Here is a 26,803-nt window from a genome sequence, read left to right as displayed (position 1 = left end):
CTAGTTTAAGTTGTCAGCCCTGTTTGTGTTTTGTTTGGGGAAAATACCCTAGTTTAGAACAATAGTTTGTGAAGTGGATACTGAACAGATAATAGATCAAACAGGTGTGTTTAGTGGGTGTACTCTTACGGGCATAATGTGGGCATTGGGCGCTACCGTGTTAACCGAGGTAATCAAAGGGGTTACTAACCATATACAGAATAGTGCAGCTCCAGAGCCACTCCTGCCACTCTACCACTCTAAACCAGAACCATTTGAAAATAGACAGTATCAAACCACCAGCCAAAGAACTGCTGAAAATTACCAACATACATCAAAACGGTAAACAAGCTAGGCAATTTAAGTGTTTTTTTTGTTAATATTTGGTTTGGTGTTATTCAGGCCTTACCGATCGCAAGAGTCAACATGCAGCAACTGCTCCAACCACTCTGACCCACCACCACCAAGAAGTAAACCACCCACAAGACCTAAAACCGACAAACCCAAAAAAGGTTCAGTGTGCATTATCAATGTGCCTGAGAACGGTAATTTTGAGGTTTCAATCAAGAAAACCCACGCTGACTTTGCCAAAATGTCTCTAAGAGACCAGCCTAAACAAAACACAACCAAGAAAACTCCAAGTAACAACTTCAAAAAACCTAAGGGCAACCTTACTAAACCCCAGTACAATGTTGCCAAACCGGCCCCATCCCAAAAAACCTGGATGTACTTGGGACGTATTAAATTTGGTAACTGACTTAAACCGATCCTCCATAATGACAACATCATCAACACTTTGACAGGTACGTCCAAGTATGATCTGGAGAACTTTCTGAGTGTTAGATTCCCCAAATGCCAGTTTAGGATTGAGCAACTGCCACTCTATCGTGACGGCAAGTTGCCCTGTTTTAAGGTGCTGGTGGACAACGACATCTTGGATGAGTTTCAAGATGAGAACCTTTGGCCCGCAGGTGTTAAAATCACCAAGTATCGCAGTAATTTCAAGAAAAATTAGGTTAGGTTGGTTTGATTTGACCAACTGTCAAATTATATTAAAAGCAACTTTGACATCCATGTGAAGAATTTACGCAAAAACATGTAATTTTACATACTTTTTTCCTCTTTTTCGTGACCAAAGATACCAATTATCTGTTGCAAAATGGGTAAGTATCAATTTCAAAATTTAAACTGACCAAATAATTTCGAAATACTCTTGAAGTAGTCTAAAAAATGTAAAAACATTCCAAAACACTATAGAAGATCCAAAATACCTTGCAAAAGCTTATAAAACAGTCTAGAAGCTTTCGAAAGCTTCTAGACCAGTCTAAAAGCTTCTAAATACTTTTCAACTAATCTATAGAAGCTCTCAAAAGATTTCAAGACAGTCTAAAAGCTTCTGAATGCTTCTAAAGCAGTTCAGCAGATTCCAAAAGTTTCTAGAACCATCTACAAGGTTTGAAATGCTTTAAAAGTAGTCCAGAACCTTTAACGCTCTTTAAACTGTTCAAACACTTTCCAAATGCTCCTAAAGTAGTCTAAAAATGTTTTAAAACACTACAGAAACTCCTAAATGCTTCTCAAGCAGTTGAAAGCCTTCCAAAAGCTTTTAGAACCCTCTAAAGGCTTCCAAATGATCTTCAAGTAGTCTAGAAGCTCTCAAAAAATTTCAAGACAGTTTAAAAGCTTCCATAAGTTTTTAGAATCATTCATAATAATAATAATAATAATTTATTTGTTCCAATTGTACAATGATAGTATACAACATGGACCTCATACGAGGTGTAGAACGTGTCACATAGTCAAGAAAAATAGTGAATTATTTACATCAAAATACCTATTTAAAGTTAAATTATAATTATAAAATTATAAAAATATACACAATTACACAACATTACGCAATTTTAACAAATTCTAAATTAATATATTTTAAAAGCAGTCTAAAACCTTCAATGCTTTTTAAACTCTCCAGAAACCTTCCAAATACTCTTAGAGTAGTCTAAAAGATTTCAAAATAGTACAGAAACTTCAAAAGCAGTTGGAAGCCTTTAAAAACAATTTAGAAGCTTCCAAAAGATTTCAAATGCCCTTCAACTAGTCTAGAACCTCCCAAAATATATCAAAACAGTCTAGAAGCTTTCAAAAAATTCTAGCACCGTCTAAGAATTTCCAAATGCTAAAATAGAATTTTGAGGAACATGAGTTTGCTTTTCCCCTCACAATTTTAGTGCTTTTTTAATCGGGACACAATTAATAAACAACTACAGTGACCAGCACGTTGTAAAACTATGTTCTGGTAATTTTAATAACATATAAGAACTCTCCTGGAACGCGCCTACTCAAAACAACCTCACTCTGCATGCCTGCACTATACAAAACCTTCTGCACCTCTTCCACTCGATTTTCCCTCAAAAGCAACAAATAACACACCCCCTTGGGGCTTAAAACCTCTGGCAATTGCCTCAAAAAACTGTCAATAATTGTCCGTCCACTACCCCCTCCTGCATAAGCCCTACTCAAACCAAGTCCAGACACTTCATTTTCATCAGTCACCACATAAGGTGGATTAAACAGTATTAAATCAAACTGGTACCTGAACATGTCTAGTAAGTTCATTCTAATGCTTTCAATATGCACTTGATTGAGCAGGGCCGTGTTTCTAGTGGCCTGGCAAGCACTCAAGTTCACATCGGTGCTAAAATAAGCACAGGAAGTGCCTAAAATGGTGGCTAGTGCAGTAATCAAAACCCCACTGCCGCTACCCACTTCACAGGCTGTTGAAGGTTGTCCAGCTAATATTAGTTTGCCCTCCTGTTCTAGGACGTCTAGAAAAAGATGCGTGTCTTCACTAGGATCGTACACGTCAGGATGGCGACTCAAGTCGTATAAAGGTGTTGGTAAAGTCATAGTTCACTTCAGTGGTGAAGGGCCAGGGCCTGTGACTGTATTGCTCAAAACCAGCTTACGCTTTACACTTTCCTTATCCAAGGAGGTGTGCACTCTATTGAGACGCTCCTGGGCAGTCTACACACAACAAAACCATTAAAAAAAAACTCTCAAAATGAGATCACTCACCTGCAGAATGTTTGACAACACTGTGACTCTCTGTTTGGCACTTAAAAGCTTCTTTAGATAAACCTCCAAGTCGATGGTGTGTTGCTGGGTTTCGGTGACGCGTTTCAGCTCTTCTGCGAGATTTTCAATACACTGTTTCAGCTCCAATTGAGAGGCTCTGCAATGTTATTGAAAAGGGCTGTTGTGTTTTGAGGTTAGACAGTTAAGAGTTTTACCGGGTTGCTCTCACTCTCTCGTCCAGTTGATCCACTGTCGGTTTGATAAGGCCCATCAGGCCTTCGGCTATCGTGTCCCTGGTAGGATTTTCGCAAAAGTTTTCAGTATTTTCATCCAAAGATGTTCCCGTACTTTCGGTGTCCGCCTCCATTTTGAATTTTTACTGTCAGTACTGTCACAACAAGAGTTTGAAATGATGGAGGTTATTCCAATATGGTGGAAAGCGAGTACGAAAGAACAGCATCGCATGAACGACGGAATAAAATATTTACAAGTTATAAATCAAAATTGGTTACAAAAAATACGCTTTTGCACTGACTATATAACCTGCTAATAAAATACGCCATTGAAATTAGTTATTTCTGTTTTGAAGTAAGGTGTGAATAAGATGGTAGAAAGCGAGTATAAATGGTCGAAAAGAAGGCCATCTATGAACTGACACTGACAACGCAAGCGACAGAAACGTTATCATGTTAAAAAATCGAGTACTATGTAAAGTACCGTACCACCATTATTGCAGTTATGGCTGATAAGTAAAGGTCACATTCGGAGCGGCCTTTTAGACAATATATACTCGGTCACATTGCTTCTACAGTAATACAAAGAAAAACATGTCTGCCGCTTTAAATAATAGAGCCAACCAGCTAAATCCTAACAATTGGAGATATTGGAAAAGTCGAGGCTACTCAGGCTACAGTGGCATACCCTCTGGGAGTTCCGGTAAGTGAACAATATTTTGTTTATTTCTGTTGTTTCTAAAAACACAATTACAGGTTCAACATTAATGCTGAGTTCCCGTAAGTGAACAATATTTTGTTTATTTCTATTGTTTCTAAAAACACAATTACAGGTTCAACATGTTTAATGCTGAAAAAAATCCTTCTATTTCCTTTCACATTAATTGGTTGGCTATTCAATCTAATTTTGCATGTGCTTTCTTTCTTTCTGTGTACATGTGTAGGATGGATTCTTATCATTATTTGCGCCGCTATTGGTTATCTCCTCTACTACCTCTACTTTTACTTTGATTGTCACGGACAGGTAACTGAAGTTCAGTGTAACCAATCCGCATCTAATCATGTTTGTTAATAGATTTTTAGACTTGAGCTCAACTGTACTGTGCCTACGAATTTTACCAGTGATCTGCTGCCAGTTAATATCACAGGCCTTGGAAAAAGTCTCTTTGAGACCATCAAAGCAAAGGCTAAGCTATAATATATGAAGCACTCCAAGGAATTAATTTGATAAATTGTACTTTCTAACCTGTTAAGACTCAAATAAGTTTAAAGTGCACTTTACATTATCAGACTTTTTCATCTGACTTTTTAATTTATCAAATCCACAACCGATTTAAATGTATACAACGTTGGATTTTTAGATTAGATCAGTTGTGTTGGATCTCGCTTTCAATTTTTCCATCACACCTTGATCTGTTTTTATACTAATAAAATAAAGTCATAAATCCTCATTTATGGCAAAACCTTTTCTAGTACAGCCTGGTGAAAGGAATTTGTTACTGACAGTCATAAGACATTTACCAAGTTAAATCAAAGGTCCAATGACTCTATTTTGATGTTGCAGACTAATGATCGACTTGAAAAGTAATTAAGAAAAATATATTCTTATCCATTGCTTAACAATATTGTTTGCCCAGTTTAAAGGCCTTAAATCTAAACAATTTCCTTAAAAGCTGAGATATGGTACACTATTTGGTATTAAGCTTAAAATCTAAATTGTTCTGGAAAAACAACATTAAAATCTCATTTAGTCCTGTGTGATACTCCTTTTCAGATAGAGAGACATTTGTTACTGCAGAACACCTTAACCTAATAATATTGTATCACTTTTTGGGGTGACGGTAACGAGTTTGGCACTGAAGCAGTTATTTTTAAGCCTGAATGGCCCCCCTTGTTATAATAGGCACGTGCTCTGGATCTAACAGTTCATCGTCAGCTAGAGAAGCTGTCAAATTGAATTAAATCGCACAAATGATGACTGAACACTTACCAGACAGTAAAATGTCACTTTCTGAGCCAGACTTTTTCTTTCTCAGGTTGCGATACTTTACTTTTGCCTTCTCAAGCAAACCAACCTCTGAACTATTCCTTCGCCGTTTGGATGGGTCCCGGTACATCAAGAAATTGTCAGTGACCCAAAACATTAACATCTACAAACAAACCAGCTCATCTTTGAGCCACTAGACTACCTTCAAAACTCACATTAATAAAAAATGGAATTATCAACATAACAAAAGCCAACTCCACTTTCTGGTTATCTATAGGACTAAGTATAAAGTCTTTGACATTCTCCCAAAAGTCCAGTTGCATAAATAGAGTTATGGACACTTTAACAATCACCATAAGCCCCACATACAAACAGCACTGGGCTAACCAAGCGTGCACATTTGGGGGCTTACCATACTCCCCAAAGTTTATAGCCTCCCACCCTTTGGTTCTTGCCAAATACTGACAAGTTCGAATTCCTACAAACACTATTAACAACCCTAGGGACGAGTCTGTAATAAATTATTTTTAAAATTTTTCAAAAAATTTGCACCAACTAACTGGGTTTACCTAGGAGGAAATTAATCAAGTACCAGGTGCAAGGATCACCTTGATACTGGCTGGCCAGCCAAACATTGGCCAAATGAATGGCCATGGCTCCCAGGCCTTGTTTGGACGTGTCATAGAACCAGATCAGCCAAGATCGGCGGTGTAAACGGGGCTCACAAAACCTTCAAAACCACCTTGGTTTACCAATGTTTCTAGCCTAGGCAAACACTTACCGTTTGGCTATAAGGCACGTGAAAGCTAAAGCGGCCAAAAGAACTTGCAAAAACCAACCAAACATATCAGTAAGGGCATCTTTGTCGCAATGTAGGCCTCCTCTGTAAGTGCGGGACCCCATTTTGCCAATCATCGTCTCGTTCATTACTACCGTTTCACATTTTGTACACTTTAACTCGGTTAACTTGGAAATGGGGACTTTGGTAACATTTATTAATTAGATTTTGTTAAATAGGATAAAGATAAAACCATGAATAATTAAACTATTATTTGTAAAAGAAACTTGAAAAAAGTGACGTATTTATTTATACGTCAGACACTTTAAAACTGACAGCTGACATTTTTGACTTTCAAAAATTTGAGGTTAGACTACAATAACAGTGGAATGTAAATAGTAAACAATTAAATAAGTTTTAATTCAGTTTTGTAAAAAATGTCGGACGCTTGGGAGGAAATCCAGGCGGTTCAAAGGAAACGAAACAGTTTACGCGAACGTTTGGAAAAACGTAAAAAAGAACGCCAGGACATTCTTAGTTTCAATTTGACTACCTCTAAAAGTGAGCCCCAGTCGTCCAGTACCCCCCTGTCAACTAAAGATGAGACAAAAAGTGACCCCCAATCCACCACGGAAGACTTAATCAAAGTAGACCCGGAACTGGAGAGGCAACTGTTAAAAGAATTAGCAGACGTCACACTGCAAATCCCTATTTCCTCCAGCGATTTAGTTGATATCATTGAAAATACTTTGAAACGAAGCACTTCGCATAAGCACGTGTGCAATTTACTGCAGAAATTTGCGACCCAAAAACTGATTGTGGTCAATGAATTGGTTAAAGATGGGATTAACACTTTGGATGTGGTGTCTGTGGAAGTTTCTAAGGTTGTCACACCCTGTAGAGTTGTGTATATGGTAATGCATCATGAAGTTGTAGGTTAACGCAATGATTGCAGAGTTTAGTGATGGGCTTGGTAAACGAAAGAGGGAGGAGACAAGTGAAAAGGTGGAGGAGCCAGAGGAACGCAAAAAAGACAAAAAGGAGCCTAAAACTGATATTTTGGTATGTATCAGGCAATTTTTTATTTCGATTGTTAATTGAAATGTATTAAATACAGTCACTGTTGTCAATGCCTTCGACGAAAGAAAAAGAAACCAAGAAAATCGGGGAGGAAATCCTGGATTTGCTCAGTAAACCCACAGCAAAGGAACGTTCCCTGACCGAACGTTTCAAATCGCAGGGCGGCAAACAACTAATGGAGTTTTGTCCGCAAGGGACCAAAATGGACTGCGAGAAAAACGGCATTGCCGAATGCAAAAAGTTACACTTTAAAAAAATCATACAAAAACACACTGATGAGTCACTGGGGGATTGTTCATTTTTGAACACCTGTTTCCATATGGACACTTGTAAATACGTCCATTACGAAGTGGATAGAGCGGGACAGAATCGCGACAGTCAACTGTCCTCGTCACGTTTGCCAGCAGTCGGTCGTGTGGAAAGTACCACTTTATATCCACCACAATGGATTCAGTGTGATTTGAGATATTTGGATATGACAGTTCTAGGTGAGTGATGTTTTGTCTTTTACTAGGGAAGTACTATAATATGCAGTATTTGGGTAAATTACACCATTGATTGTGATTGGTCAAAAAAAGCAGCAAGCTGAAAGCCCTCTCTCTGTCATCAAACTGTCAAAGTTCAAATTGTTTTGTTTTAAAATTTTAAAACAAAATAATTTTTCAGCAACTTTTCTAGGTTAAAAATGACATTTTCCGGGTCACATGACTGTTGTTGAGAGGTGTTAAGTTAACTTTACAGTGTTGCCAGCTGCGAATTTAAATTGTTAAGATCAAGTGACCTGCTTTTACAATTTCAGCTTTTTCAACTGCTGAAATGTAATTTACAGATTTCTCTAGGAAAAAAACGATTTTTGTCGGGTCACATGACAGTTGTTGACAGGTGTCAATTTAACTTTACAGCGTTGTTAGTTCCAAAATTAAATTGTGACAATCACGTGACGTGTTTTTTCAATTTCTGCTGTTCCAACTGTTTAAATGTAATTTATACAGACTTTTCAAAGTTAAATATGACATTTTCTGTTTAAAATTCATTAAAACAGTCACCTGACCCTATTATCTGGGACGTCGAATTGAAGCTGTCAAAGTTCAAATTGAAAAAATGTTGTTTTTAAATTATTAAAGCAGTCACGTGACCTCAAGTAGGGCAAATTTAAACTGTCAAGAAAATAAATTGAAATTGTCAAAGTTCAAATGGCGTTTAAAATTCATTAAAATAGTCACCTGACTGAATAATGCAGTTTTGACCTTAAAAATTACCTTAGACGTCAAATTGTATCTGTTAAAGTTCAAATTGAAAAAAAACAAAATTTCAAAAATAGTCACCTCTAATGAATACAGTTTTGAACTTGAAAACTATCTGGGACGTCAAATTGAAGCTGTCAAAGTTCAAATTGAAAAAAATGTTGTTTTTAAATTATTAAAGCAGTCACGTGACCTCGAGTACGGCAAATTTAAACTGTCAAGAAAATAAATTGAAATTGGCAAGGTTCAAATTGCGTTTAAAATTCATTAAAATAGTCACCTGACTGAATAATGCAGTTTTGACCTTGAAAATTATCTTAGACGTCAAATTTCTGTCAAAGTTCAAATTGAAAAAAAAATTTTTAAAAAATAGTCATGTGACCCTAATGAATACAGTTTTGAAAACTTGAAAACTATCTGGGACGTCAAATTGAAGCTGTCAAAGCTCAAATTGAGTTTTAAAATAATTAAAGCAGTCACGTGACCTCAAGTAATGCAGTTTTAAACTTAAAAATGTTGTGAACGGCAAATTTAAACTGTCAAGAAAATAACATGAAACTGTCAAAGTTCAAATTGCGTTTAAAATTCATTAAAATAGTCACCTGACTGAATAATGCAGTTTTGATCTTGAAAATTACCTTAGACGTCAAATTGTATCTGTCAAAGTTCGAATTGAAAAAAACAGTTTAAAAAATAGTCACGTGACCCTAATGAATACAGTTTTGAACTTGAAAACTATCTGGGACGTCAAATTGAAGCTGTCAAGGTTCAGATAAAAAAAATCACGTGACACTGATTAATACAATTTTAAACGAAAAAATGTTGCGAAACGTCAAATTGAAACTGTCAAAGTTTAAATTCAGTAAAACAGTCAGGTGACAACTAAAAAATTAAATTTAAAACTGTCACAGTTCAAATGTCAACAGGATACAAAAACGTATGCTTAAAAATAGTCAATACAGTCACGTGATCTTAACAATACAGTTTAGAATTTGAAAAATATCTGCGACGTCAAATTCAAGCTGTCAAGGAAAAAAAACAGTTTTAAAATTATTAAAGCAGTTACTTGACTCAAAGTTAAACTTTTAAACTGTCAAAATTCAAATTAAGTAAAGCACGTGATCCTAAAAAAAATTGAATTAAAACTGTCAAAGTGCAAATTCTAACAGGATAAAACCATTGACGAAGAAATAGTTAAAATAGCGGTCAAACTGTTAACAGACGATATTTAAAAACCTTCTCATTTGACAATTCACTTATGAATGCAGTGACGTCACATGACAGTTGTCAATGTCTTTTTCCTTCCTTCTTGAATCCCTTCTCTATTAGGGGGGCTTTTACTCTCTTTATGGGGTAACTTGTCAAACGTCGTTTTTTTGTTAATGAACTGTCAAATTACGTTCCATTAACTCTTTTCACATCCAAGCTAAAAGGTTTCATCCTGTAAAACAATACAAAATTTCAAGGTAAATTTGCGGTAATTATGGCTGACCCACCTTGGGACATACACATGGAACTACCGTACGGAACAATGTCCGATGACGAAATGCGTCAGTTGGGCATTCCCCAATTGCAGGACGAAGGTGCCTCCATCTCGTTTAGCCTAATAAAGTAATCTGAAATTAATAACGACAAACTGCAGGTTTGATTTTCCTGTGGGTGACTGGAAGGGCCATGGAACTGGGGCGAGAGTGTCTGAAACTGTGGGGCTACGAAAGAGTGGACGAAATCATTTGGGTCAAGACCAATCAGCTGCAACGAATCATCAGGACGGGCCGTACCGGTCATTGGCTCAATCACGGCAAAGAGCACTGTCTGGTCGGAATGAAGGGGAATCCTAAGGATTTGAATCGAGGACTCGATTCTGACGTCATAGTGGCGGAAGTGCGCGCCACCAGTCACAAACCGGACGAAATTTACGGGATGATTGAACGATTATCGCCGGGAACGAGAAAAATTGAATTGTTCGGACGGCCGCACAACATCCAACCGAACTGGATCACTTTAGGCAACCAGGTGAACGGGATTAGGTTGCTCGATCAGGACTTGATTGAAAGTTTCAAGAAAAGATACCCGACCGGCAATTGCATGGGCCCACCACCAGAAAATAGCCACTAAAATCGTGATATTAATAAATTCACTTATATTTTCAGATTGATGTTTTAAAGTCAAGTAAATAGGTTATGTACAAACTTATAGATGAATAATATGAGATCTAGTAAAGATATCACCGATCGTGAGGTTTGATTTGACAGAAAAAGAGTGTTTTTATGTTTATCTCATATGCTTAAAAACAAACTCAAAATCATTACAGTGGGCCTCTCAACAATAACATAATAAAATGGATCACTACTATCCTAATCACCAAACAAAACAATTACAAATTAAAAGTGTTTCCAAAATAGCCTTAAAATAATAATAAGTTAAAAAATGTGAACCGCATTGGAAAGGTATCATCTAACTGAAATTTCTACAAAAAAATCCCTGTAACAAGACACAAAATAAGACGTTTATACAAAATTTCGTTTAAATAGTTACAAAATACGGGTTACAGAGCTGTTTCATATATAAAATGATACACTTACTTACATTTTATAATGATGACCTACCGAGTTTACAATAAGTTAACAAGACTACAAGAATTCCTACAAACGGGGCCGGTTTATAAAACCATTTTACACTTAAACTGTTAAGGGGTGTTGGTTTGCCCTAGTTCTGTGTATTTTACCAGTTTTAATACTAAAAAAAGACCGCAGTACTGAGACAGTGCACTTTTTCTGTAGTACTAATAAATTTATTGTCTTTTTCTTTCTTTCAAGGTAGTTTTTTTTTTGGATTTTTGGCAGTACTACGGTCTTTTGCTCTGCAATGCTGTTCTGTGTAATTTGTGCCAGAAATTGAGGCTTAGAGTTCTTGAACTTGATAAATTAGGTTGTAAAACACAAAGTGAAGACAAGAAATAATACAGGGTGGACAGAAAGAGTGTTTCTGACTGTTTCCTGTTCAATGTCAGTAAATTAAAAACAATCTTCTGTTTACATGAAAGTTTTAAAGTTACCAGAAAGCTGGGTTTTCTTCTGATATTACTAAAAACAACGTTGAAAAATTACAAAAACAAATTTCAGCTTGAAAACAAACAAAACAATAATTCAAAATGGCGACTTTTGACAGACCAAATTGCTTTGCAATGCTAATTTACAACACGAAGTGTTACCGTAAGCATCAATTTCTTACAGATAACGACACTAAATTGAACTAGGTAAACGCACAGTTCACCTTATACACTCATACACTTAACCAATTAATTAAAGAATAAGAGAAAATCTAGACAAGTACAAAAATTTCAAATTTACACAAAAAACTGGCGATGAGAGAAACCATTACAAATCAATGAGCTGGACAAAGATAAACAAATAGCAAGGGAGGTGTGTCAGTTTGTCGAAACGGATGTGACGTAATTGGACAGTTAAACAATAACTGACTCACCTCATCTAGGAAGTTTGTCGCTATCTTTGTCTAACTCACTGGTTTTTTTAATCTCTCTCTCTTTTCTTACCATGTTTCTTAGGAGTATTATTGAAACTTGCATACCTGTATGTATGTAAAAAATCAAAGTACAATGGAATGACGTAACATATAAATGTGACAAAGACAACAAGATAGTTCGCAGAAGCAATCCCTGAGTGGTTGAATGCTCACGTGACTATGACGTATTATGACTTGTGACCAATGGATATTTCTCTGATTACTAGTTGGAGATTCTCTCTGCGAACAGACCTATTACCGTAATTTTATCGTCGTTAAATGCGGCTGCGTGAACAAAAACGATACAAATACTTTTGAAAACTGATTAGAACGTTTTCTGAACTATTGGTAGTTAAAGTGAATGATTTTTTGATCACGTGACTGTTTTTGACTAGTGCCGACATGCATTTACAATGTTGCCAGCTCAAAAGTTACCATTTTTCGGTCAAGTAACTTGTATTTTACAATTTTTGCCTTCGTAACTGTTTAAATCGGATTTTGAACATTTTTGTATTACAAACCACTTTTCTATAGTCATGTGATCCAAAATTGCATTTCCATAGTCACGTGACGTGTATTTTACCATGGAAACTCCGACCACTCTCTAAACATGATTTAGCAAATTTTCACAGCCCACATTACTTTTTTTTTAAGGTCACGTGACTGTTTTCCGCTAGTCATGCATTTACAATGTTGCCAGCTCAAAAGTTACCATTTTTCGGTCAAGTAACTTGTATTTTACAATTTTTGCCTTCGTAACTGTTTAAATCGGATTTTGAACATTTTTGTAATTCAGACTACTTTTCTATAGTCATGTGACCGTTTTTGACTAGGGTCACTTGGCCAGTACAGCGTTGCCAGGTTCAAAATTGCATTTTAAAAAGTCACAGTACAAACTACTTTTCTATAGTCATGTGATCCAAAATTTGCATTTCCAAAGTCACGTGACACATACAGTGTTGCCAGCTCAAAAATTGCATTTTTAGTCACGTAATGTATATTTTACTATTTCAGGTTTTACCACTGTCTGAATAAGTTTAAGCGAATGTTCATAGTGGAAACTCCATTTTTATGGTCACATGACTGTTTTTGACTTGTGCCCCCATGCTTTTACAATGTTGCCAGCTTTAATTTGATATTCAAAAATTACTAGAATTACTCTCGGTTAGAACAAATCTACAGTCAAAACATTTGTATTGTTGTCTTCCCATTTTACTTTGATTTCGGCTATAAATTAAACGTAAGCGTATTTTTTTATGACTTTTCTGGAGTTTTGTATTTTTTTGAAACTTTTTTTTCCCAATTTGCCGACCTGTGTCGCGATTTCCACGCTAAATACAATCGATACGGGCACTATATAGTTGTTAGTAGGCGAGTTCGTTTATCGGTTGCCAGTACCTAATCAAAAACTGTCAAATGTCACAAAGACAAACGAAAAGTTAACTAACACAAATCACCTGTTTGCTAGAATAAGGTAGGTGGCGGAGAGCCTCTGTCACGCCTGCCTCAAAACCTGCTGTTGTACCGGTCTGCCATCACCGTAAATGCTCAACGAGGCAATGTAGTGGTTGGGCATCACCTGTCAAAACATTTGTCAAACTCCGCAAGTTGTAAACGGTACCAACACAACGCTAACCTCAAAAATAATGTCCTGAAAACCGTAGCACAGCGTGCTACCGAACGGATTGGTGGTGTTGGTCGAACTGGCACGGTTAAGTACCACCGGCCGTTCGCTGGGTGTCAACTTTTTGCACACTTCGTTCCAGTTGGAGTAGGCGTTTACAACGGTGGCGCCGTCTAGTGGCAGTTCAAATTCGCACCGCAGGTACATGTTAAAGTTGTAGTGTCCCGGATAGTTGGTGTGAAGGACGAATTTTTTGGCTAAATGCGATCGGGCGTCGAATAACACGTCCTACCCAAAAAAAAACCATCATACAATCCGGTTAAAAGCTGAACAGGACAACTCACCAGACCCAAAGTGAAATAATTAAAAAAGTAATCGCTCCTATTGGTGGTCACTCGTCTCTGAGCATTGGACGCGTGTATCCTCATTTTGTCTTCGCTTTTGTAAAACACTCTAGATGGCGCTCCTATAGCGGAACTGATATCCTGCGCGGACTGACCCAACAGTATTTTCCGTTCGAAACGCAACACCGTAGAATCAATAATCCGGTTATTATTCCCGGACAACAAACTCAGTTTGATGCCTTTAGTGTAACTGTCTCCCCTAAGAATCTCCGCCTTTTCGAGGTAAAGCTGGCCCTGATAACAACTGAGAGGCAGTTCGGGGGCGGTGGCGCTGTCCACGCTCGACCCCGAATAGATAGCCATACGGGACACCACCTGGCAACGCCGCAATGTCAAACCTAATACACAGTCATAACCTCACCACAAACTTACCGGACTATTTCCGGGCGGGAATTGCAGCGATGCCAAATTGTGCGTGCTGCCCTTTTGGTACTTGGAGTCGACCGGAAAGTAAAAACTCAAACCGCGGAAATTCAAGGTAAAAACCTGTTTTTCCGAGTCGTACTCGCCAGGATGAGTGGCACCAAACGAATGCTCTATCTGCTCAATTGAGGGCAACAATTCGGGTGAGTTAAATGTCAGGCCGCTGTCAAAAAAATTATTTAGTTCAGTTTAGTCACATGACATGATCAAAATGTAAGGTCACATGACATTTTTTTTAAACTCTTGAACACCAAAGGTAAAGTTTGCTGTAGTCACATGATCAAATAGAGGAATAATTTTTTTTTGGGGGATATTTTTAACTGGAAAAACTACCCCTTTTTGGGATAGTTTAAGTTGACCTTCGAAATCTGTGGAAGAGTGTAATACTAACTTTAGGGTGCACAACAGTATTCTAGGCTGGTTATCTCAGTTATGAGCATTTTTTTCAGAAAAACTCTTGACAAAAAAAGCAGAAGCTTTGGGCTACATTTTGACGTTTGAACAAACCTTCTAGCTGTCATAATAACCAGGTTAGCGCGTGTCAAATAAGGACATCACTGTTAGCTTAACAGAAGGGATTTTTTTTATTTTGACAGGAAAATTTGACAAAGATGTGGCAACCCTGTGACTAGGTGATTACCCTTATATTATCTTCACACTTGCCCACACTAGATGGAGCTTTCTATTCTACTACTCGGCAACTTACCAGTATTTCAGTTTAACCAACTTCATATTGTAGATAAGGATGATTTTAAGTCTTTGGGAAACTGGATCAAAAAATAATCTGATTCCATCCTGGGGCAAATTAATAACCAGGTCTATTTCTAAAGGTTTCTACAGAAAAAAAACCCACTGCTATTATACTGGGTGTTTACCAAAACAAATTACTACTTACAGCATCATTGTACAGCACTTGGACACCCTTTATAGTTCCAATTTGTGCTTGTATAATGGCCACAGCTTGGGAAAAGTGCATTCCTGTAAAAGTTCTAACTGTGACATGGTTTCTTAATTAATAGTCAATTAACAATAACAAGTTACAGATATGAATCAGCTGATAATGAGTTTTTTGTGTGTGACTTGTCCACCTGTTTTTTTTGTGTTGGCACTGTACATAAAAGCTGTTTACCTAATGTTATTTAATACCACACTTGGCAAGGACAAAAGTTTGCATAGTTGACATGAATTTCTGCATTAGCTAATTAATTTAACTACCGCCAGCCCTATCTGACAATGAGTCAAACTGGTCAGTTTGTAGCAGAAAAATGCATTGTTTACAACGCAAAATATAAATAAAACGCATATTATTTAGGGTGACACTCCAAGCACTTGGGTACCCACCTAAAATAAACTCCCACTGTTCACAGCCTAATAAACGTTCTGGCACGACCTCGAGCTCCAGCATTTTTAACGGGACGTTCCAAAATGTCTTTTTCACTTAGTCAACTACACAATCACTCGATTTCGCTCGATTTCTAGCCTTATAAACACTTCCAGTTCTTTGTCTGGATTCACTTATAGCGCCATTTTGATTACAGGGGGGACCTGTCAAGTAAACAACAGCTGATTGTCATGCGCACGTTGACGAATCTCGTCCTTACGAACGGAGTGCATAAGGAAATTCAATCAGCTGGTCAAAAACAACAGGAGATTGGTAGGAATACTGGTTTAGGATTGGTCAAGAATTTTGCATCTCTGTTTGTTTTGTAGGGAGTAGAAAGAGAACGACAATTTAACTGTCAGTTGTCATTAAAGTTGGTTATTGATTTTTTTTAGTTAGAGGTTAGGTCTTTTTTGAAAATTAAAAAGGGGGCGCCGTTTTGTCACTTCCACTGTTCTTTTAGCTTAGTTCTTAAGTGAATAAACCAAAGAATGGCTTCTTTCAGGTAAAAACTCTCAACCAAACTCCAGTCATAGTAACTTAAAACCGTTTCAGCCCTAACCGCACCTTACCAAGTGATTTGAATCAGTCCTATAACAAGTCGGCAGTGTTGGAACGCAGCCTGATCCTAAACAAAAACAGGCACAGACTCAAGGAAAGCCTGTGGTGGTTTGCCATTAACACCGTTTTGCTCGCCATTGTAGTCTATGATTTGTAAGTAAGAAAACTTTGAGTTAGAACAGTTTCTTAGATTAAACAAAACAGATCGCAAACCTGCCCTTTGGAGATGAGTTTCTTCCACTACATTGAGTACTCCTTGACCATTGTGTTTACTTTAAATGTTTTCTTCTATTTTGGACGCATTGTTCGTCTGTACTTCACTTCAACTTCAAAAGAGATGATACCAGTTACTGCGGAGCAGAAAAAGCTCTTAGGAGTCAAGGATTCCGGTACAAACTCCCTAAAAAGTGAATATCCAGTGTTTTAATAGTTTTGTGGTTACCAGATCCAAATTACACTCTAATCAGTCCAGGGCAGTCACCCCTTAAACAGTCGGCTACCCCTTTACAAAGCAACACACCATTAAACATGACAGCGTTGAGCTGGCGATCAAAATCATCACCTCAGCAACAAACCCCTTTAAATATGACAGCTTTAAGTTGGCGCTCTGACTTGTCAATGGGTGACAGTATGAGGGTTAACTACACCAATCAGTCAACATGGAGCTCATTGACAACTAGGGAGGCGCCTGAAAGTGAGAGCCATGCAGAGTTTGAGGATGCCAATGAGGAAATTGAGTCTGAATTTGATGTAGAACATACAGAAGATGAGGAGGAGGAAGATGTGGGTTGTACAAAATGATGGGTGGAAGGGAGAAGTTAAAATTGTGGATGTTTCAGGTGAATGCAGTTGAAAATAAGGTACAAACTGGTAATAATTTGTTGAGTTCTTTTTGGAGCCACCCAGTAACTAGAACAGCAGCAGACATGTCAGAGTTTTTGAAAAGTTGCACCTATCAATTGTCATCACCTTCACCCAGTAAGAGCTTTTTTACACAAACCCACTGAGAAAGTCATCACCAGCAGTGTTGCCATACTTAACTATATTTTTTACAGCTAAAAAACTAAGTGGTAGTCCTTCCACAAAGTCAGACGATAAATCCAGCGGCACTGTACCAGTTTTGGAGGTCTGGACCGGAATCAACGTGGACACGGTCGCACTCACCCAATGGAACGAAAACTTACGCATGGTAAGTACCATTTGGTTGAACTGATTAGTTTTAAAGCGCTATCGAATACCAGTGGATATCGAGAACAATACTGGAACGTCTAGTGCTCGAAATCGAAACGATCAACGAAGCTCTGGAAAAGCACAACATGTCTGACATGAAAATTGGCGCCGTTGGTTTGGATCGGTTGCGCAAAACTGCAACGACCAGTCAAATCTCTCATTTCATCCCCTCCCTGTCCCCCATTATCCCCTTTTTAGAAGTCCACACCAATCAGGAGTATGTGGTGAAACGTATTCGGGAACTGACTAGAGGAGGCTGCATGAGTGAATTTAAATGGAATTCTGGAGGATATTTTAATGGGAAAGACTGGGAGGACTCTCTACCCACTGATTGCGCAGTATGTCTAATAAAATAACAATTTATTATTATTGAATATCCCGTTAAACACACAGATTGTGATGCACTTGTTTGCCTCATATTTGGACACGCAATTAATGCCATCCCCTAACTTGCCAGACGCTAAAGCGTTTAGTTCACACTACTACCTCAAAGCCACCGATAAAATGCCAGTTCTAACCTCATCCAGCCTGTTTATACAGGAATTAACCGAGAAACCGCCCCATTATCGCGTGGTGGTCGGAGAAAAAGTCTATGAAATGGTCAAGGTAGTTGAATCACATAAAATACTCACACTTTGTCAAATCAAACGGATTTCAGGGCTACAACAATCTCTTCCATAGCGTGTTGTTCTTCATCTATCACGTGAATAAGAAGGAGCAAGGCATGCTAGGTCGAGTCAACTTAGGCCGGGCCGGTTTGAACATGTTGTGGGTTATCGGCGTTAATGAATAGTCTAGGTTTTTTACACGTTAAGGATCTCATTATTGTGAATGTGTTTACTTTGTAAGTGTTTCTGTGCCAATTTGATTATTAAATAAGCCTAATGAATAAGTGTTTAGTATGAGAAAGTTTTTGGCAACGTTGCAGAGAACTTGTAGTTTGTGATTGGACAGAGTGTGTTTTAAAACTAACTCCATTTCAATGGGCCTGTCCCACAATTTTTTTTTTATTTCATAACTACAAAGACGGATTGAAAATATTATACCCGTATTTTTTTGTTTTCAAAAATATTAAGTCTAAATAGAAAAAAAATGACGATAAAAACTACATTAATCTCATGTTTAAAACGTCCGCCGCCGGTGACGTACTACACTATCAACCAATCAGCGACAAGAAGTGAAACAGATGGCGTGCAACAGCCAATAAAATCGTCCAGAATTACGTACGACACATGCGCGCCAAAGCAATCTTTTAAATTTAATGGACAAATTCAAACTAATGTAGGAACATTTACGACCATAATTTTTTCTTCAAGAATATGAAAAATTAGTTTTTTGATTTTGTGGGATAGGCCCATTGAGCGTAGCTCCGTTATTTGAGGAGCTTCAAAAAAGTGTAACTAAGATGCAGGAAATTTCATCCTCTACAAGATTGTATTAAGTAGTTTTCGCCTTTAAGGGCCTCCTTAAGGAGTTACAAGACAAAAAGTGACAGGGTGCACAAACTGCTTTTTTTAAACTAACTCCATTTCGACTAAACTTAGCTCCGTTACTTGAGGACCTACAAAAAAGTGTAAATAAGAAAACTTATAGGAAATTTCATCCTCTACAAATCACACACTATACCCACTAGGCTGGGTAGAAACTTGTAGACTTGTAGAACACCAATTAACTTACCATAACAACACAACATTGAGGTAAAAGAAAAACGAAAATCTTTCGGAAACAAAATCAAAATTTCTCATCTTGCGTGTACAAACTTTCGGCAAACACTATGTCACGTTTAATAGCGACTGACGCTTCCTCCATTTTGGTTTTTAACGCGGGGTTGCCGATAATTTTGGCCGCGTCACGCACGTCCATAATGGTTTCGTTCAGCTGTTGTATACACCTTACGATTATTCCCTCTTGGACGTCTGTGAGCTTCATTATTTCAGCGAACGGCTGGAAATTCAAACTGATTTTATCCAGCCTCTAAGGAGCGGAACCTACCTCAGAGTTTGCCCATCTGTAGACCACGTGAACCAGTCCGAAATTCAAGTCGGTCTGGAATTCTTCAGTTTGTATTCCTAGTTCTAGTTCGAGGTTGCCAATTCTCGCGTGCACATCTTTGATTAATTGTATGCCCTAATTAAAACTGCACTAGAAAGAAAGTTGGATTGGAGAAGTATTTTGAACAAACTTCTTTAAGTTTAGGAGTGAGTTCTTCTTCGTAGTCGGTGGAGTCGTTTCGGGTCTTTGCTCTGAATACCAGAGAGGACAGCAGGGCTGCCACTTCAGCCGGTTGCAACTCGGTGAAAATGTCATCAACCACCAGTTCCGTTATAAGTAGTTCGTTCATACCCATTTCACAAGCCACGTTACCCTTTAATTTCACTGAAAAAAACTTTAATTATTAACGAATCTGAGAGATACCAACTTATTGCAACTAACCAGTGTTGTTTGCATCCACATAACCCAATTTTTGTAGTAGTTCAATTCTTTTCCGATAGTCGGGGTACAAAGTGAGACTGGCGTTTGACAGACGGAACTCCAAGTTGCTTTTCTTTTCTTCCAAAAATTTCCGTTCAAACACAGCAGCAAACTACCAACAAAATGAGGCAACACCGTACAACAAACTTAACTAATCATTACCTGTTCTTCAAAGTTGGGTATACGAGTGCTGGGTAAATGGTCCAGCATTCTGTCTTTAATTACGTACATGTCTTTAAGAGCGTGATACAAATTTTGCTCGTTGACTTTGAGATCGCTGATAAAGTGTTGAAACTCCAAAGCCGCTTTATTAGTCTCGTTGGCTTTAACAGTTAACTTGAGCAGCTCGTGGACCGCTTGGGCGCAAGTCTGACCGGGCGGGTCAAACTTGAATCGGTCCTGTTGACGTTTGTCCCAATCTGCTTCCACCAGTTTCAGGTCTAGTTTCACGCTTTTAGCGGATATTTCAAAGATGTCGCTAGCGGTCACGGTTAGAACAGTATGGCCTGGGGAACCGGAGGGCGCAAACATCTTTTCCCTAGCCAAACCCAACATTTGCCACCACAAATCGTTGCGTTCGAGTTGTTCCGGATCGTTTTGTGGGTTGCACAGCACCAGAACGCGGAATCCTGCAGTTTTCTTGGACAGAATCAAAGCCAGTTTGTTGACGTGACCCTTTTGCGTTACTAACACCAGTCCTCCAGGTATTAGCAGTTTTTGCACCTTGGAAAACGCCATTACTTGCGGCTATAAAATGCGAAGTTAAATCAAACAGAAGACTACAGCTGTTGGTAGTGGATTTTTGTGAAACATATTGATCATCATAATTTACTTACCAAAACTTCGTTTCTCTGTCGCAAGTACGAGCTTGCACACTCGTAAAACTTGACCAAAGGTAGCAAATAACCGCTAAGCTGTTGTTTACAGATTTCCTCTAAGTCAGTTTGGATTTTACGCAGTTCGGACTCCAAATCGGCCACGTTTTTTTGATGATCGGCTTCGCCGAAACTCTTGGAAATCATCAATTCAACGGTGAGACTTTCGACGCGCAACAAACTGAGCACCATACCGTAAGTGAGCCGAAATTGGCTCACCAACTTGTTCGGTTTGCCGGTCATCATGTTGCGCAGCTCCGTTTCCGGTGGCACGGCCAGTTTACACAACAACAAAACGGTACCTTTTTCGTCTTTGCCACGCCGACCCGCCCTACCTAAATGATCCACATTCACTCAGTCATACTCTGAGCCTGCAAACGTACATACCAGCCATTTGGATGTATTCAGCAGGCAGTAAATTCCGCATTTCGATACCGTCGTGTTTCCTAATTGAATCGAATATGACAGTTCTGGCGGGCATGTTAACGCCCATTGCAAAAGTTTCAGTAGCGAACAGAATCTATATAAAGTTCTCGTTTGTTTCAGGATTTACGAAATTGTTTTAAAGTACCTTGATTAAACCGCGCTGGAAGAGCATTTCAACTATTTCCTTCACTATTGGCAGTACGCCACTGTGATGCACTCCAATACCTCTGCTTAAGATCTCTTTCATTTTTACTATTTGGGGAATCACACGATCGGGTTCTTTTAATGACCTAAAGCAAAATCATTGATGAAGTACCTTTTTGTATGTACAGGGTGGTCGTGGATTCGATAGCCCACCAAAAAATAAGTTAACATTCATTATGCCATTTTCCTGAAAAATGCTTCCCAAGGAAAATACAGTCCATAAAAGTTCAGTTTAAAAAATCGGTTTCTTGTCATTACTGTCAGACCGCTGGAGGAATTTTAATCAAATTTAGAACAAATACATATGAAATTAATACTCATTATGTGATGTTAATGACGTTGGTCGAAACTGTCCAGTGGTGTAAATACAGAAAGATGGTTTTAATTTTTCTGCCTTATTCTCTACGTCCCTGGATATTTTTCAAAAATTTCAGTTTTACTTCTTCAATTGAACACAGAACTTGACAAACTAAGTATCTCTTATAAAATTCTGATTTGAAACTTCGTTTACGAGATAATTGAGTTATTAAGTTAAAAAAATATTGTCACGGTGAAAATCGACTTAAGAAGCTTAAAAAAGTCTTTGTAGCCAGTTTTCATAGTTTCTAGACAAATTGAAAGACTTGAAAGTTTTGAAAATTGACTTAGAAACCAGTAAATTTACTTTCAAACGGTGAAAATTGAATTGAGAGGCTTAAAAATTGTATTTGTAACCAGTTTTCAGACAAATTGAAAGACTTTAGCCTTGACAATTGACTTGAAAACTGTAAAAATTGACTTGAGAAACTTAAAAACTGTCTTTCAGTCAGTCGTTATCGTTTTCAGATAAGTTGAAAAACTTTAGTAGTGAAAATTGACTTGAAGCCATGAAAAACTACTTTATCTAGAATTTTTTACTATAAATTCACACATTTCAACCTTGAAAATTGACTTGGACACCAAAAAGTGACTCTGAACCAATGAAAAGTGACATCAAAAGCTTAAAATTTGCATTTAAAGTAAGTTTTCATAATTTGAAAATACATTTCAATATTTTAGTCTTGAAAATAGTCTCAAAAACAAGATATTGACATTAGATCCATGAAAATGAACTCTAGACTATTTTTAGGGCTTTAAAACTGTTTTCAGCTTGGAAAACCGAGTTTTAGGGTTATCTTCACCAAGTTTTTGACATAGCAGACTTGAAAAACTATTTTTACATTTTCCATCGGCTTAAACATGCCATTTCACGCAAAACAAAATTTCAATTAAATTGACTGTGAGCTGAATAACCCAAGAAAACATTTTCAATGTCAATTTTGAATAATATCCAGTGAGAGTAGAGAATAAAGACTTTACTCCTATATGGACGCATCTAAACAATTTTGAAGAATGTCATTCACATCACATAACGAGTAATTTCATAATTACTTGTTCCAAATTTGATTTGTCTGACAGTTGTAGCAAAAAAACGATTTTTTTAAACTGAACTTTGGAGGTCTGTGTCTTCCTTAGGAAGCGTTCTTCAGGAAAATGATGTATTGTATGTATTGATCAGGAAAATGAATTATTGACATGTAAAACTGGACCACCCTGTATAGGCAAATTCAGTGACTTTTATAACGTTAAACTGAGAGTCATAATGGATTCCCTGACACCAAATTCGTCAAAAAAGAGTACAAACATAATATATCAGAGTATAAAAATTAAAATAGTAATCAATTTTTGACCGCCATTTTAGATTTACAAACGATTGAAGGTATTAACTCATATAGGATCTTTGGAAAATCCATTTTAATGGCAATCCATCGATATATAAAATCCCCTACCATGTCAAATAAGGCAGTTTTTGAAGGCCTCTAGCGGCCAAAATACCAGAACTGTCAACTCATGTACCACATCTTTGAAGAGCCCACTTCATTGACATATAAAAGTTCATATCATGTCAGTCAAGTAAGGCAATAATTCAAGATTAAACGAATCGGTGCATGAAAGTTAAACAGAAAGCGTTGGTCAATTTTGAAGCCCTCTAACGGCCAAACGATTGAACCGATAAAATCATGTTGCATATCTTTGGAAAGTGCATTTTATTGACAATCCATCGATATATAAAATTCCCTACCATGTCAGTCAAATAAGGCAGTTAATAAGGTTTAAATAAAACAGTGCATAAAAATTAACCAGATAACGTTGATCAATTTTGAAGCCCTCTAGCGGCCAAAATACAAAAACTGTCAACTCATGTAGCCACATCTTTGAAGAGCCCACTTCATTGACATATAAAAGTTCATATCATGTCAGTCAAATAAGGCAATAATTCAAGATTAAACGAATCGGTGCATGAAAATTAAACAGAAAGCATTGGTCAATTTTGAAGCCCTCTAACGCCCAAACGATTGAACCGATAAAATCATGTTACATATCTCTGGAAAGTTCATTTCATATGCCATCCATTGACGTGTAAAAGTACATACCATGTCAGTCAAATAAAGCAGTTAATCAGGTTCAAACGTTTCCGTTAAGTATCATTAAAAACTGTCAAGCTCAACTTTGACGCCCTCTAGCGGCCAAACTATCACACCAATAACATTATTTTACTACACCGTTGAAAAGCCTTAAGTCTGGACTAGATTTTACATTCAGTGACCTTTCGTCGTAATTGTTGAAATAACTGAGTTTTTAAGGTTAAAGCAAAAGTGGTTAATCACTGCAAAGGTTGGACTTTTACGCCTTCTAGCGGCCAAACGGTGCAACTGATTAAACGGCCATATTTTTGAAAAGCTTACAATAATTTTCACTTCAATGACTTTTTATCCTCAACTGTCAAATAAGCGAGCTATTCAAGGTGAAAATATAGTTTGACCTGACTACAATAATCTTATCTAACCATACTGTATATTGTACACTGGTTGTCTCAAATTTGCTGGTGAGTACAGAGTATCCCAAAAACAGTAAAAAAACTTAAAAAATTCATTTATAAAATATCTTTAAAAACTGTGAAAGCAAAAAATGTTTCTTTAAACGGTGAACTGTTCAATTAACTGAGTTATTTAAGATTAAATCAAAACTGGTTGAATCACTTAGAAGGTTTGTAAAGCTTGATTTTGACGCCCTCTAGCGGCCCAACTATCACAAAACGGAATATTTGGGATTATTAATTTCCCAAACACATTAATTTATAGTGGCGACGGTCACGTGTTTTCACCCATACTTACCGTATGCATTTATTAAAAAAATACTCAATATGCGACTTTTCCTGTTGTGTGGTCAAATTCAAGTGGGACAACATTTCGGCGTTATTGTCGCATCTTTGCCGCGAAAATATGAAAACCACCACCGGCAACAGCTCGAACTTTTCCAAATGATCGACGAGGCCGCTCCACAACGTTTTTTCCTGCTGTTTGTTCAGGAATTTGACGTTCTGGTTGCGGCACGGTTCAATGGCCGCAGTGGCTTTTATGTACCTAAAAACCAGTTTGTAACAATTTTCAATTCTGTCATTAGTTGCACTTGTCCACCCTTCGTTGATCCATTTTTCCGCGTCCAGAAGTAAAAACTTGTTGTGACGACTACCACCCCATCTACCAGTGTAGAGAAAGTGTTGTAAGGGTACCGGACGTTTTGTGGTGGTAATCACGTAAACTTTCCTGTACATTTCGAAAAAAATTTAAGTGGTTCAAGTTGTTTGGTTTGTCTCACCTTTTGTGGGTTCTACCAAGCCAATCTGCAAACTCCACAGTGTTGGGTACTGTAGCGCTGAGTAGTACCACGCACACATCTTTAGGCAGCATTATCAGCACTTGCTCCCAGATGTGGCCTCTGTCTCGGTCGTTAACGTAATGAACCTGAGTTTTAACTACTTAATTCTGGTTAAATCAACGTCAAATCGGCAATACCTCGTCAAAAATCACATATTCAATATCACGAGTGATGTCACTGCCGCAATACAACATTGACCGTAAAATTTCGGTGGTCATAATCAAACAGGATGCTTTTTGATTGATTTGGAAGTCTCCAGTAATTAAACCCACATCCTCGAATTCTTCCCTGTGAGCATTTCCATTAATTTATAGTTTTAACAATTTGTATACAAACTTACTTAAAATCCCTATATTTTTGATTTGACAGTGCTTTAATGGGTGAAGTATAAATAGTTCTGGTCATATGTTTCTGTGACAAAGCAATAGCATATTCAGCTACAACAGTTTTACCTGCAAACAACTATAATAACTGGTTTGGTTACTTTGTGTGGTAGTAAACTTGCCGGCAGAGGTATGAGCAGCCACAAACACATGATTGTGCTCCTCAAGTTTCATTATAGCCAATTTTTGAAAATTATCAAGTTCAAAAGGGAACTTTTTGGCCATGTTGGGAATGTTCTTTTCAAAGTCTAGCACTGGCTTATTAGGATCCAGCAAAATAGCCCATTCACTACTATTTCGTGGATTTAAAGCTGATAGAGAAGAAAGTGTTAGGACTTGAGGTTCTTTAGGCAACACTTCCTCTTCCTCAGCTAAAAGTGGAACTTCTTGTTGTTGCTCTTGCGTTGGTTGGTTTACTTGGATTAAATCTCCTAAAATATCTTGTTCCTGCTGTATTAACTCTAAAAGGTTGACCACATTTTCTTGCTGGGTGTTTATAGTGGCACTTGGAACATCTTCATCACAAATTACTGTGTGCCCATCTTGGTCAAATGTTAGACCATGAGTGAAACCTGGTGCTACCCTAAGCAAATCTACACTAATATTAGCATAATATCAACGCAAAACGTTAAGTGCTCACCTGAGTCATCTTTAAGTAGATTTAATTTTGGTAAATCCAGGACAGGTTCTGGAAAACTGCCTGGCTGAAAAGGGATATATGAGGCGCTGCCTCGTACAAAATCGCCGGGAGGCAAGGGGGCTCGACTCATCGACATGGAATTGCGCGCAGTAACTCCCACCGAATCTACTGGCACTTCTCTAAACTCCACAATTTCCCCACTATCCAAATCACGTTGCACCTGGATCGTTCAAGCTGTATTGTTAGGCGTGCGGGGGTGGTCATGAATACAAACTCTTAACGTGGTGGAAACGGGGGCTCCATCGTAATCCAGGAGTTCTAGGGGGTCGGGCTCCCGGCCCCAAAACTGCTGGTTCCTTTCGTACTTGTGAATTGGAAGGTTTTCAGGCCTGAGCAGGTAGTTCTCCAGTTGGTCCCTGATATCTGGAAAAAGCGGGGGCAGCTCAAAATCAGACATTTTCTGTAAACTGTTCTAGTTTTGTTTTTGTTTGGGAAATTTTCAGAAAACTTGGGTTAGGTTATGTACTGTCAAAAATCAAATTTT

The 26,803-nt window shown here is 37.8% G+C and overlaps 8 protein-coding genes across 14 annotated transcripts; 4 read left to right on the top strand and 4 right to left on the bottom strand.

The window, feature by feature from the left end:
* The first annotated feature begins 1 nt into the window (after position 1).
* Positions 2 to 1,090, top strand: LOC145729945 (uncharacterized). The gene is made up of 3 exons (XM_081980940.1): positions 2 to 321; positions 382 to 728; positions 783 to 1,090. Exons 1-3 carry the CDS (start codon positions 137 to 139, stop codon positions 992 to 994), a joined length of 744 nt encoding a protein of 247 aa, XP_081837066.1. The 5' UTR covers positions 2 to 136; the 3' UTR covers positions 995 to 1,090.
* A 601-nt stretch (positions 1,091 to 1,691) lies between these two features.
* Positions 1,692 to 3,568, bottom strand: LOC145729947 (SNAPIN protein homolog). 3 transcript variants are annotated; one of them, XM_081980943.1, is made up of 3 exons: positions 3,281 to 3,422; positions 3,052 to 3,208; positions 1,692 to 3,000 (listed from the first exon to the last, which is right to left on the bottom strand). In XM_081980943.1, the coding sequence occupies exon 3, from the start codon at positions 2,881 to 2,883 to the stop codon at positions 2,263 to 2,265; it is 621 nt and encodes a 206-aa protein (XP_081837069.1). In that variant the 5' UTR covers positions 2,884 to 3,000; positions 3,052 to 3,208; positions 3,281 to 3,422; the 3' UTR covers positions 1,692 to 2,262. The 3 variants fall into 3 exon arrangements, with proteins under 3 accessions (XP_081837069.1, XP_081837070.1, XP_081837071.1); XM_081980944.1 differs by having other exon boundaries at positions 3,052 to 3,229; positions 3,281 to 3,420; XM_081980945.1 differs by having other exon boundaries at positions 2,743 to 3,000; positions 3,267 to 3,568.
* A 160-nt stretch (positions 3,569 to 3,728) lies between these two features.
* On the top strand, positions 3,729 to 4,570 carry LOC145729953 (uncharacterized). Of its 3 annotated transcripts, none has more exons than XM_081980954.1 (4): positions 3,729 to 3,987; positions 4,041 to 4,058; positions 4,118 to 4,308; positions 4,360 to 4,570. In XM_081980954.1, the coding sequence occupies exons 1-4, from the start codon at positions 3,879 to 3,881 to the stop codon at positions 4,480 to 4,482; spliced, it is 441 nt and encodes a 146-aa protein (XP_081837080.1). In that variant the 5' UTR covers positions 3,729 to 3,878; the 3' UTR covers positions 4,483 to 4,570. The 3 variants fall into 3 exon arrangements, with proteins under 3 accessions (XP_081837080.1, XP_081837079.1, XP_081837081.1); XM_081980953.1 differs by having other exon boundaries at positions 4,041 to 4,064; XM_081980955.1 differs by lacking the exon at positions 4,041 to 4,058.
* A 299-nt stretch (positions 4,571 to 4,869) lies between these two features.
* On the bottom strand, positions 4,870 to 6,367 carry LOC145729944 (store-operated calcium entry regulator STIMATE-like). Of its 2 annotated transcripts, none has more exons than XM_081980938.1 (5): positions 6,053 to 6,367; positions 5,841 to 6,001; positions 5,487 to 5,782; positions 5,275 to 5,434; positions 4,870 to 5,229 (listed from the first exon to the last, which is right to left on the bottom strand). In XM_081980938.1, exons 1-5 carry the CDS (start codon positions 6,196 to 6,198, stop codon positions 5,156 to 5,158), a joined length of 837 nt encoding a protein of 278 aa, XP_081837064.1. In that variant the 5' UTR covers positions 6,199 to 6,367; the 3' UTR covers positions 4,870 to 5,155. The 2 variants fall into 2 exon arrangements, with proteins under 2 accessions (XP_081837064.1, XP_081837065.1); XM_081980939.1 differs by having other exon boundaries at positions 4,870 to 5,220; positions 6,053 to 6,359.
* A 48-nt stretch (positions 6,368 to 6,415) lies between these two features.
* Positions 6,416 to 10,633, top strand: Mettl3 (methyltransferase like 3). The gene is made up of 5 exons (XM_081980909.1): positions 6,416 to 6,933; positions 6,986 to 7,111; positions 7,167 to 7,617; positions 9,840 to 9,956; positions 10,016 to 10,633. Exons 1-5 carry the CDS (start codon positions 6,487 to 6,489, stop codon positions 10,489 to 10,491), a joined length of 1,617 nt encoding a protein of 538 aa, XP_081837035.1. The 5' UTR covers positions 6,416 to 6,486; the 3' UTR covers positions 10,492 to 10,633.
* On the bottom strand, positions 10,500 to 15,930 carry LOC145729935 (PHAF1 protein CG7083). Its single transcript, XM_081980920.1, has 8 exons — positions 15,691 to 15,930; positions 15,245 to 15,327; positions 15,056 to 15,183; positions 14,299 to 14,512; positions 13,867 to 14,241; positions 13,535 to 13,810; positions 13,356 to 13,477; positions 10,500 to 13,296 (listed from the first exon to the last, which is right to left on the bottom strand). The coding sequence occupies exons 1-7, from the start codon at positions 15,752 to 15,754 to the stop codon at positions 13,394 to 13,396; spliced, it is 1,224 nt and encodes a 407-aa protein (XP_081837046.1). The 5' UTR covers positions 15,755 to 15,930; the 3' UTR covers positions 10,500 to 13,296; positions 13,356 to 13,393.
* A 149-nt stretch (positions 15,931 to 16,079) lies between these two features.
* LOC145729928 (transmembrane protein 209) lies at positions 16,080 to 18,413 on the top strand. The gene is made up of 9 exons (XM_081980908.1): positions 16,080 to 16,235; positions 16,286 to 16,444; positions 16,496 to 16,680; positions 16,737 to 17,074; positions 17,131 to 17,269; positions 17,347 to 17,480; positions 17,533 to 17,859; positions 17,915 to 18,127; positions 18,180 to 18,413. Exons 1-9 carry the CDS (start codon positions 16,222 to 16,224, stop codon positions 18,312 to 18,314), a joined length of 1,644 nt encoding a protein of 547 aa, XP_081837034.1. The 5' UTR covers positions 16,080 to 16,221; the 3' UTR covers positions 18,315 to 18,413.
* Positions 18,414 to 19,238: 825 nt separating this feature from the next.
* tst (superkiller complex helicase subunit twister) lies at positions 19,239 to 26,791 on the bottom strand. 2 transcript variants are annotated; one of them, XM_081980886.1, is made up of 16 exons: positions 26,534 to 26,790; positions 26,260 to 26,479; positions 25,742 to 26,212; positions 25,577 to 25,688; positions 25,374 to 25,524; positions 25,177 to 25,322; positions 24,996 to 25,124; positions 24,693 to 24,941; positions 21,440 to 21,584; positions 21,256 to 21,388; positions 20,830 to 21,203; positions 20,156 to 20,740; positions 19,955 to 20,105; positions 19,704 to 19,897; positions 19,514 to 19,648; positions 19,239 to 19,465 (listed from the first exon to the last, which is right to left on the bottom strand). In XM_081980886.1, the coding sequence occupies exons 1-16, from the start codon at positions 26,714 to 26,716 to the stop codon at positions 19,253 to 19,255; spliced, it is 3,591 nt and encodes a 1,196-aa protein (XP_081837012.1). In that variant the 5' UTR covers positions 26,717 to 26,790; the 3' UTR covers positions 19,239 to 19,252. The 2 variants fall into 2 exon arrangements, with proteins under 2 accessions (XP_081837012.1, XP_081837011.1); XM_081980885.1 differs by having other exon boundaries at positions 24,693 to 25,124; positions 26,534 to 26,791.
* Between the last annotated feature and the right edge of the window lie 12 nt (positions 26,792 to 26,803).

The sequence above is a fragment of the Ips typographus genome, linkage group LG5 (genome assembly GCF_016097725.1).
Source record: "Ips typographus isolate SLU linkage group LG5, UJ_Ityp_2.0, whole genome shotgun sequence".
In the NCBI taxonomy this organism is placed as follows: Eukaryota; Metazoa; Arthropoda; class Insecta; order Coleoptera; family Curculionidae; genus Ips; species Ips typographus.
The sequence above is the reverse complement of the archived record's forward strand: the minus strand, read 5'-3'. Positions and strand labels throughout refer to the sequence as shown.

Bases quoted from the DNA above. Each gene is read 5' to 3' on its own strand.
- LOC145729945 (XM_081980940.1), top strand. From the start codon at position 137: ATGTGGGCATTGGGCGCTACCGTGTTAACCGAGGTAATCAAAGGGGTT. The intron at 322-381 runs GTAAACAAGCTA...GGTGTTATTCAG, and splicing joins TACCAACATACATCAAAACG to GCCTTACCGATCGCAAGAGT. The intron at 729-782 runs GTAACTGACTTA...ACACTTTGACAG, and splicing joins CTTGGGACGTATTAAATTTG to GTACGTCCAAGTATGATCTG.
- LOC145729947 (XM_081980943.1), bottom strand. From the start codon at position 2,883: ATGACTTTACCAACACCTTTATACGACTTGAGTCGCCATCCTGACGTG.
- LOC145729953 (XM_081980953.1), top strand. From the start codon at position 3,879: ATGTCTGCCGCTTTAAATAATAGAGCCAACCAGCTAAATCCTAACAAT. The intron at 3,988-4,040 runs GTAAGTGAACAA...ACACAATTACAG, and splicing joins CATACCCTCTGGGAGTTCCG to GTTCAACATTAATGCTGAGT. The intron at 4,065-4,117 runs GTAAGTGAACAA...ACACAATTACAG, and splicing joins AACATTAATGCTGAGTTCCC to GTTCAACATGTTTAATGCTG.
- LOC145729944 (XM_081980938.1), bottom strand. From the start codon at position 6,198: ATGAACGAGACGATGATTGGCAAAATGGGGTCCCGCACTTACAGAGGA. The intron at 6,002-6,052 runs GTAAGTGTTTGC...GTGGTTTTGAAG, and splicing joins ACGTGCCTTATAGCCAAACG to GTTTTGTGAGCCCCGTTTAC. The intron at 5,783-5,840 runs GTAAACCCAGTT...AATTTATTACAG, and splicing joins CTTGATTAATTTCCTCCTAG to ACTCGTCCCTAGGGTTGTTA.
- Mettl3 (XM_081980909.1), top strand. From the start codon at position 6,487: ATGTCGGACGCTTGGGAGGAAATCCAGGCGGTTCAAAGGAAACGAAAC. The intron at 7,112-7,166 runs GTATGTATCAGG...TATTAAATACAG, and splicing joins AGCCTAAAACTGATATTTTG to TCACTGTTGTCAATGCCTTC. The intron at 9,957-10,015 runs GTGCCTCCATCT...GACAAACTGCAG, and splicing joins TCCCCAATTGCAGGACGAAG to GTTTGATTTTCCTGTGGGTG.
- LOC145729935 (XM_081980920.1), bottom strand. From the start codon at position 15,754: ATGCTGGAGCTCGAGGTCGTGCCAGAACGTTTATTAGGCTGTGAACAG. The intron at 14,513-15,055 runs GTAAGTTGCCGA...TTTTTTTGACAG, and splicing joins TTGGTTAAACTGAAATACTG to CGGCCTGACATTTAACTCAC. The intron at 13,478-13,534 runs GTTAGCGTTGTG...ATGTTTTGACAG, and splicing joins TTCAGGACATTATTTTTGAG to GTGATGCCCAACCACTACAT.
- LOC145729928 (XM_081980908.1), top strand. The intron at 16,445-16,495 runs GTAAGTAAGAAA...TAAACAAAACAG, and splicing joins GCCATTGTAGTCTATGATTT to ATCGCAAACCTGCCCTTTGG. The intron at 18,128-18,179 runs GTAGTTGAATCA...AACGGATTTCAG, and splicing joins AAGTCTATGAAATGGTCAAG to GGCTACAACAATCTCTTCCA.
- tst (XM_081980885.1), bottom strand. From the start codon at position 26,716: ATGTCTGATTTTGAGCTGCCCCCGCTTTTTCCAGATATCAGGGACCAA. The intron at 20,106-20,155 runs GTAATGATTAGT...TTTTGTTGGTAG, and splicing joins TACCCAACTTTGAAGAACAG to TTTGCTGCTGTGTTTGAACG. The intron at 19,466-19,513 runs GTAGGTTCCGCT...TTGAATTTCCAG, and splicing joins ACAGATGGGCAAACTCTGAG to CCGTTCGCTGAAATAATGAA.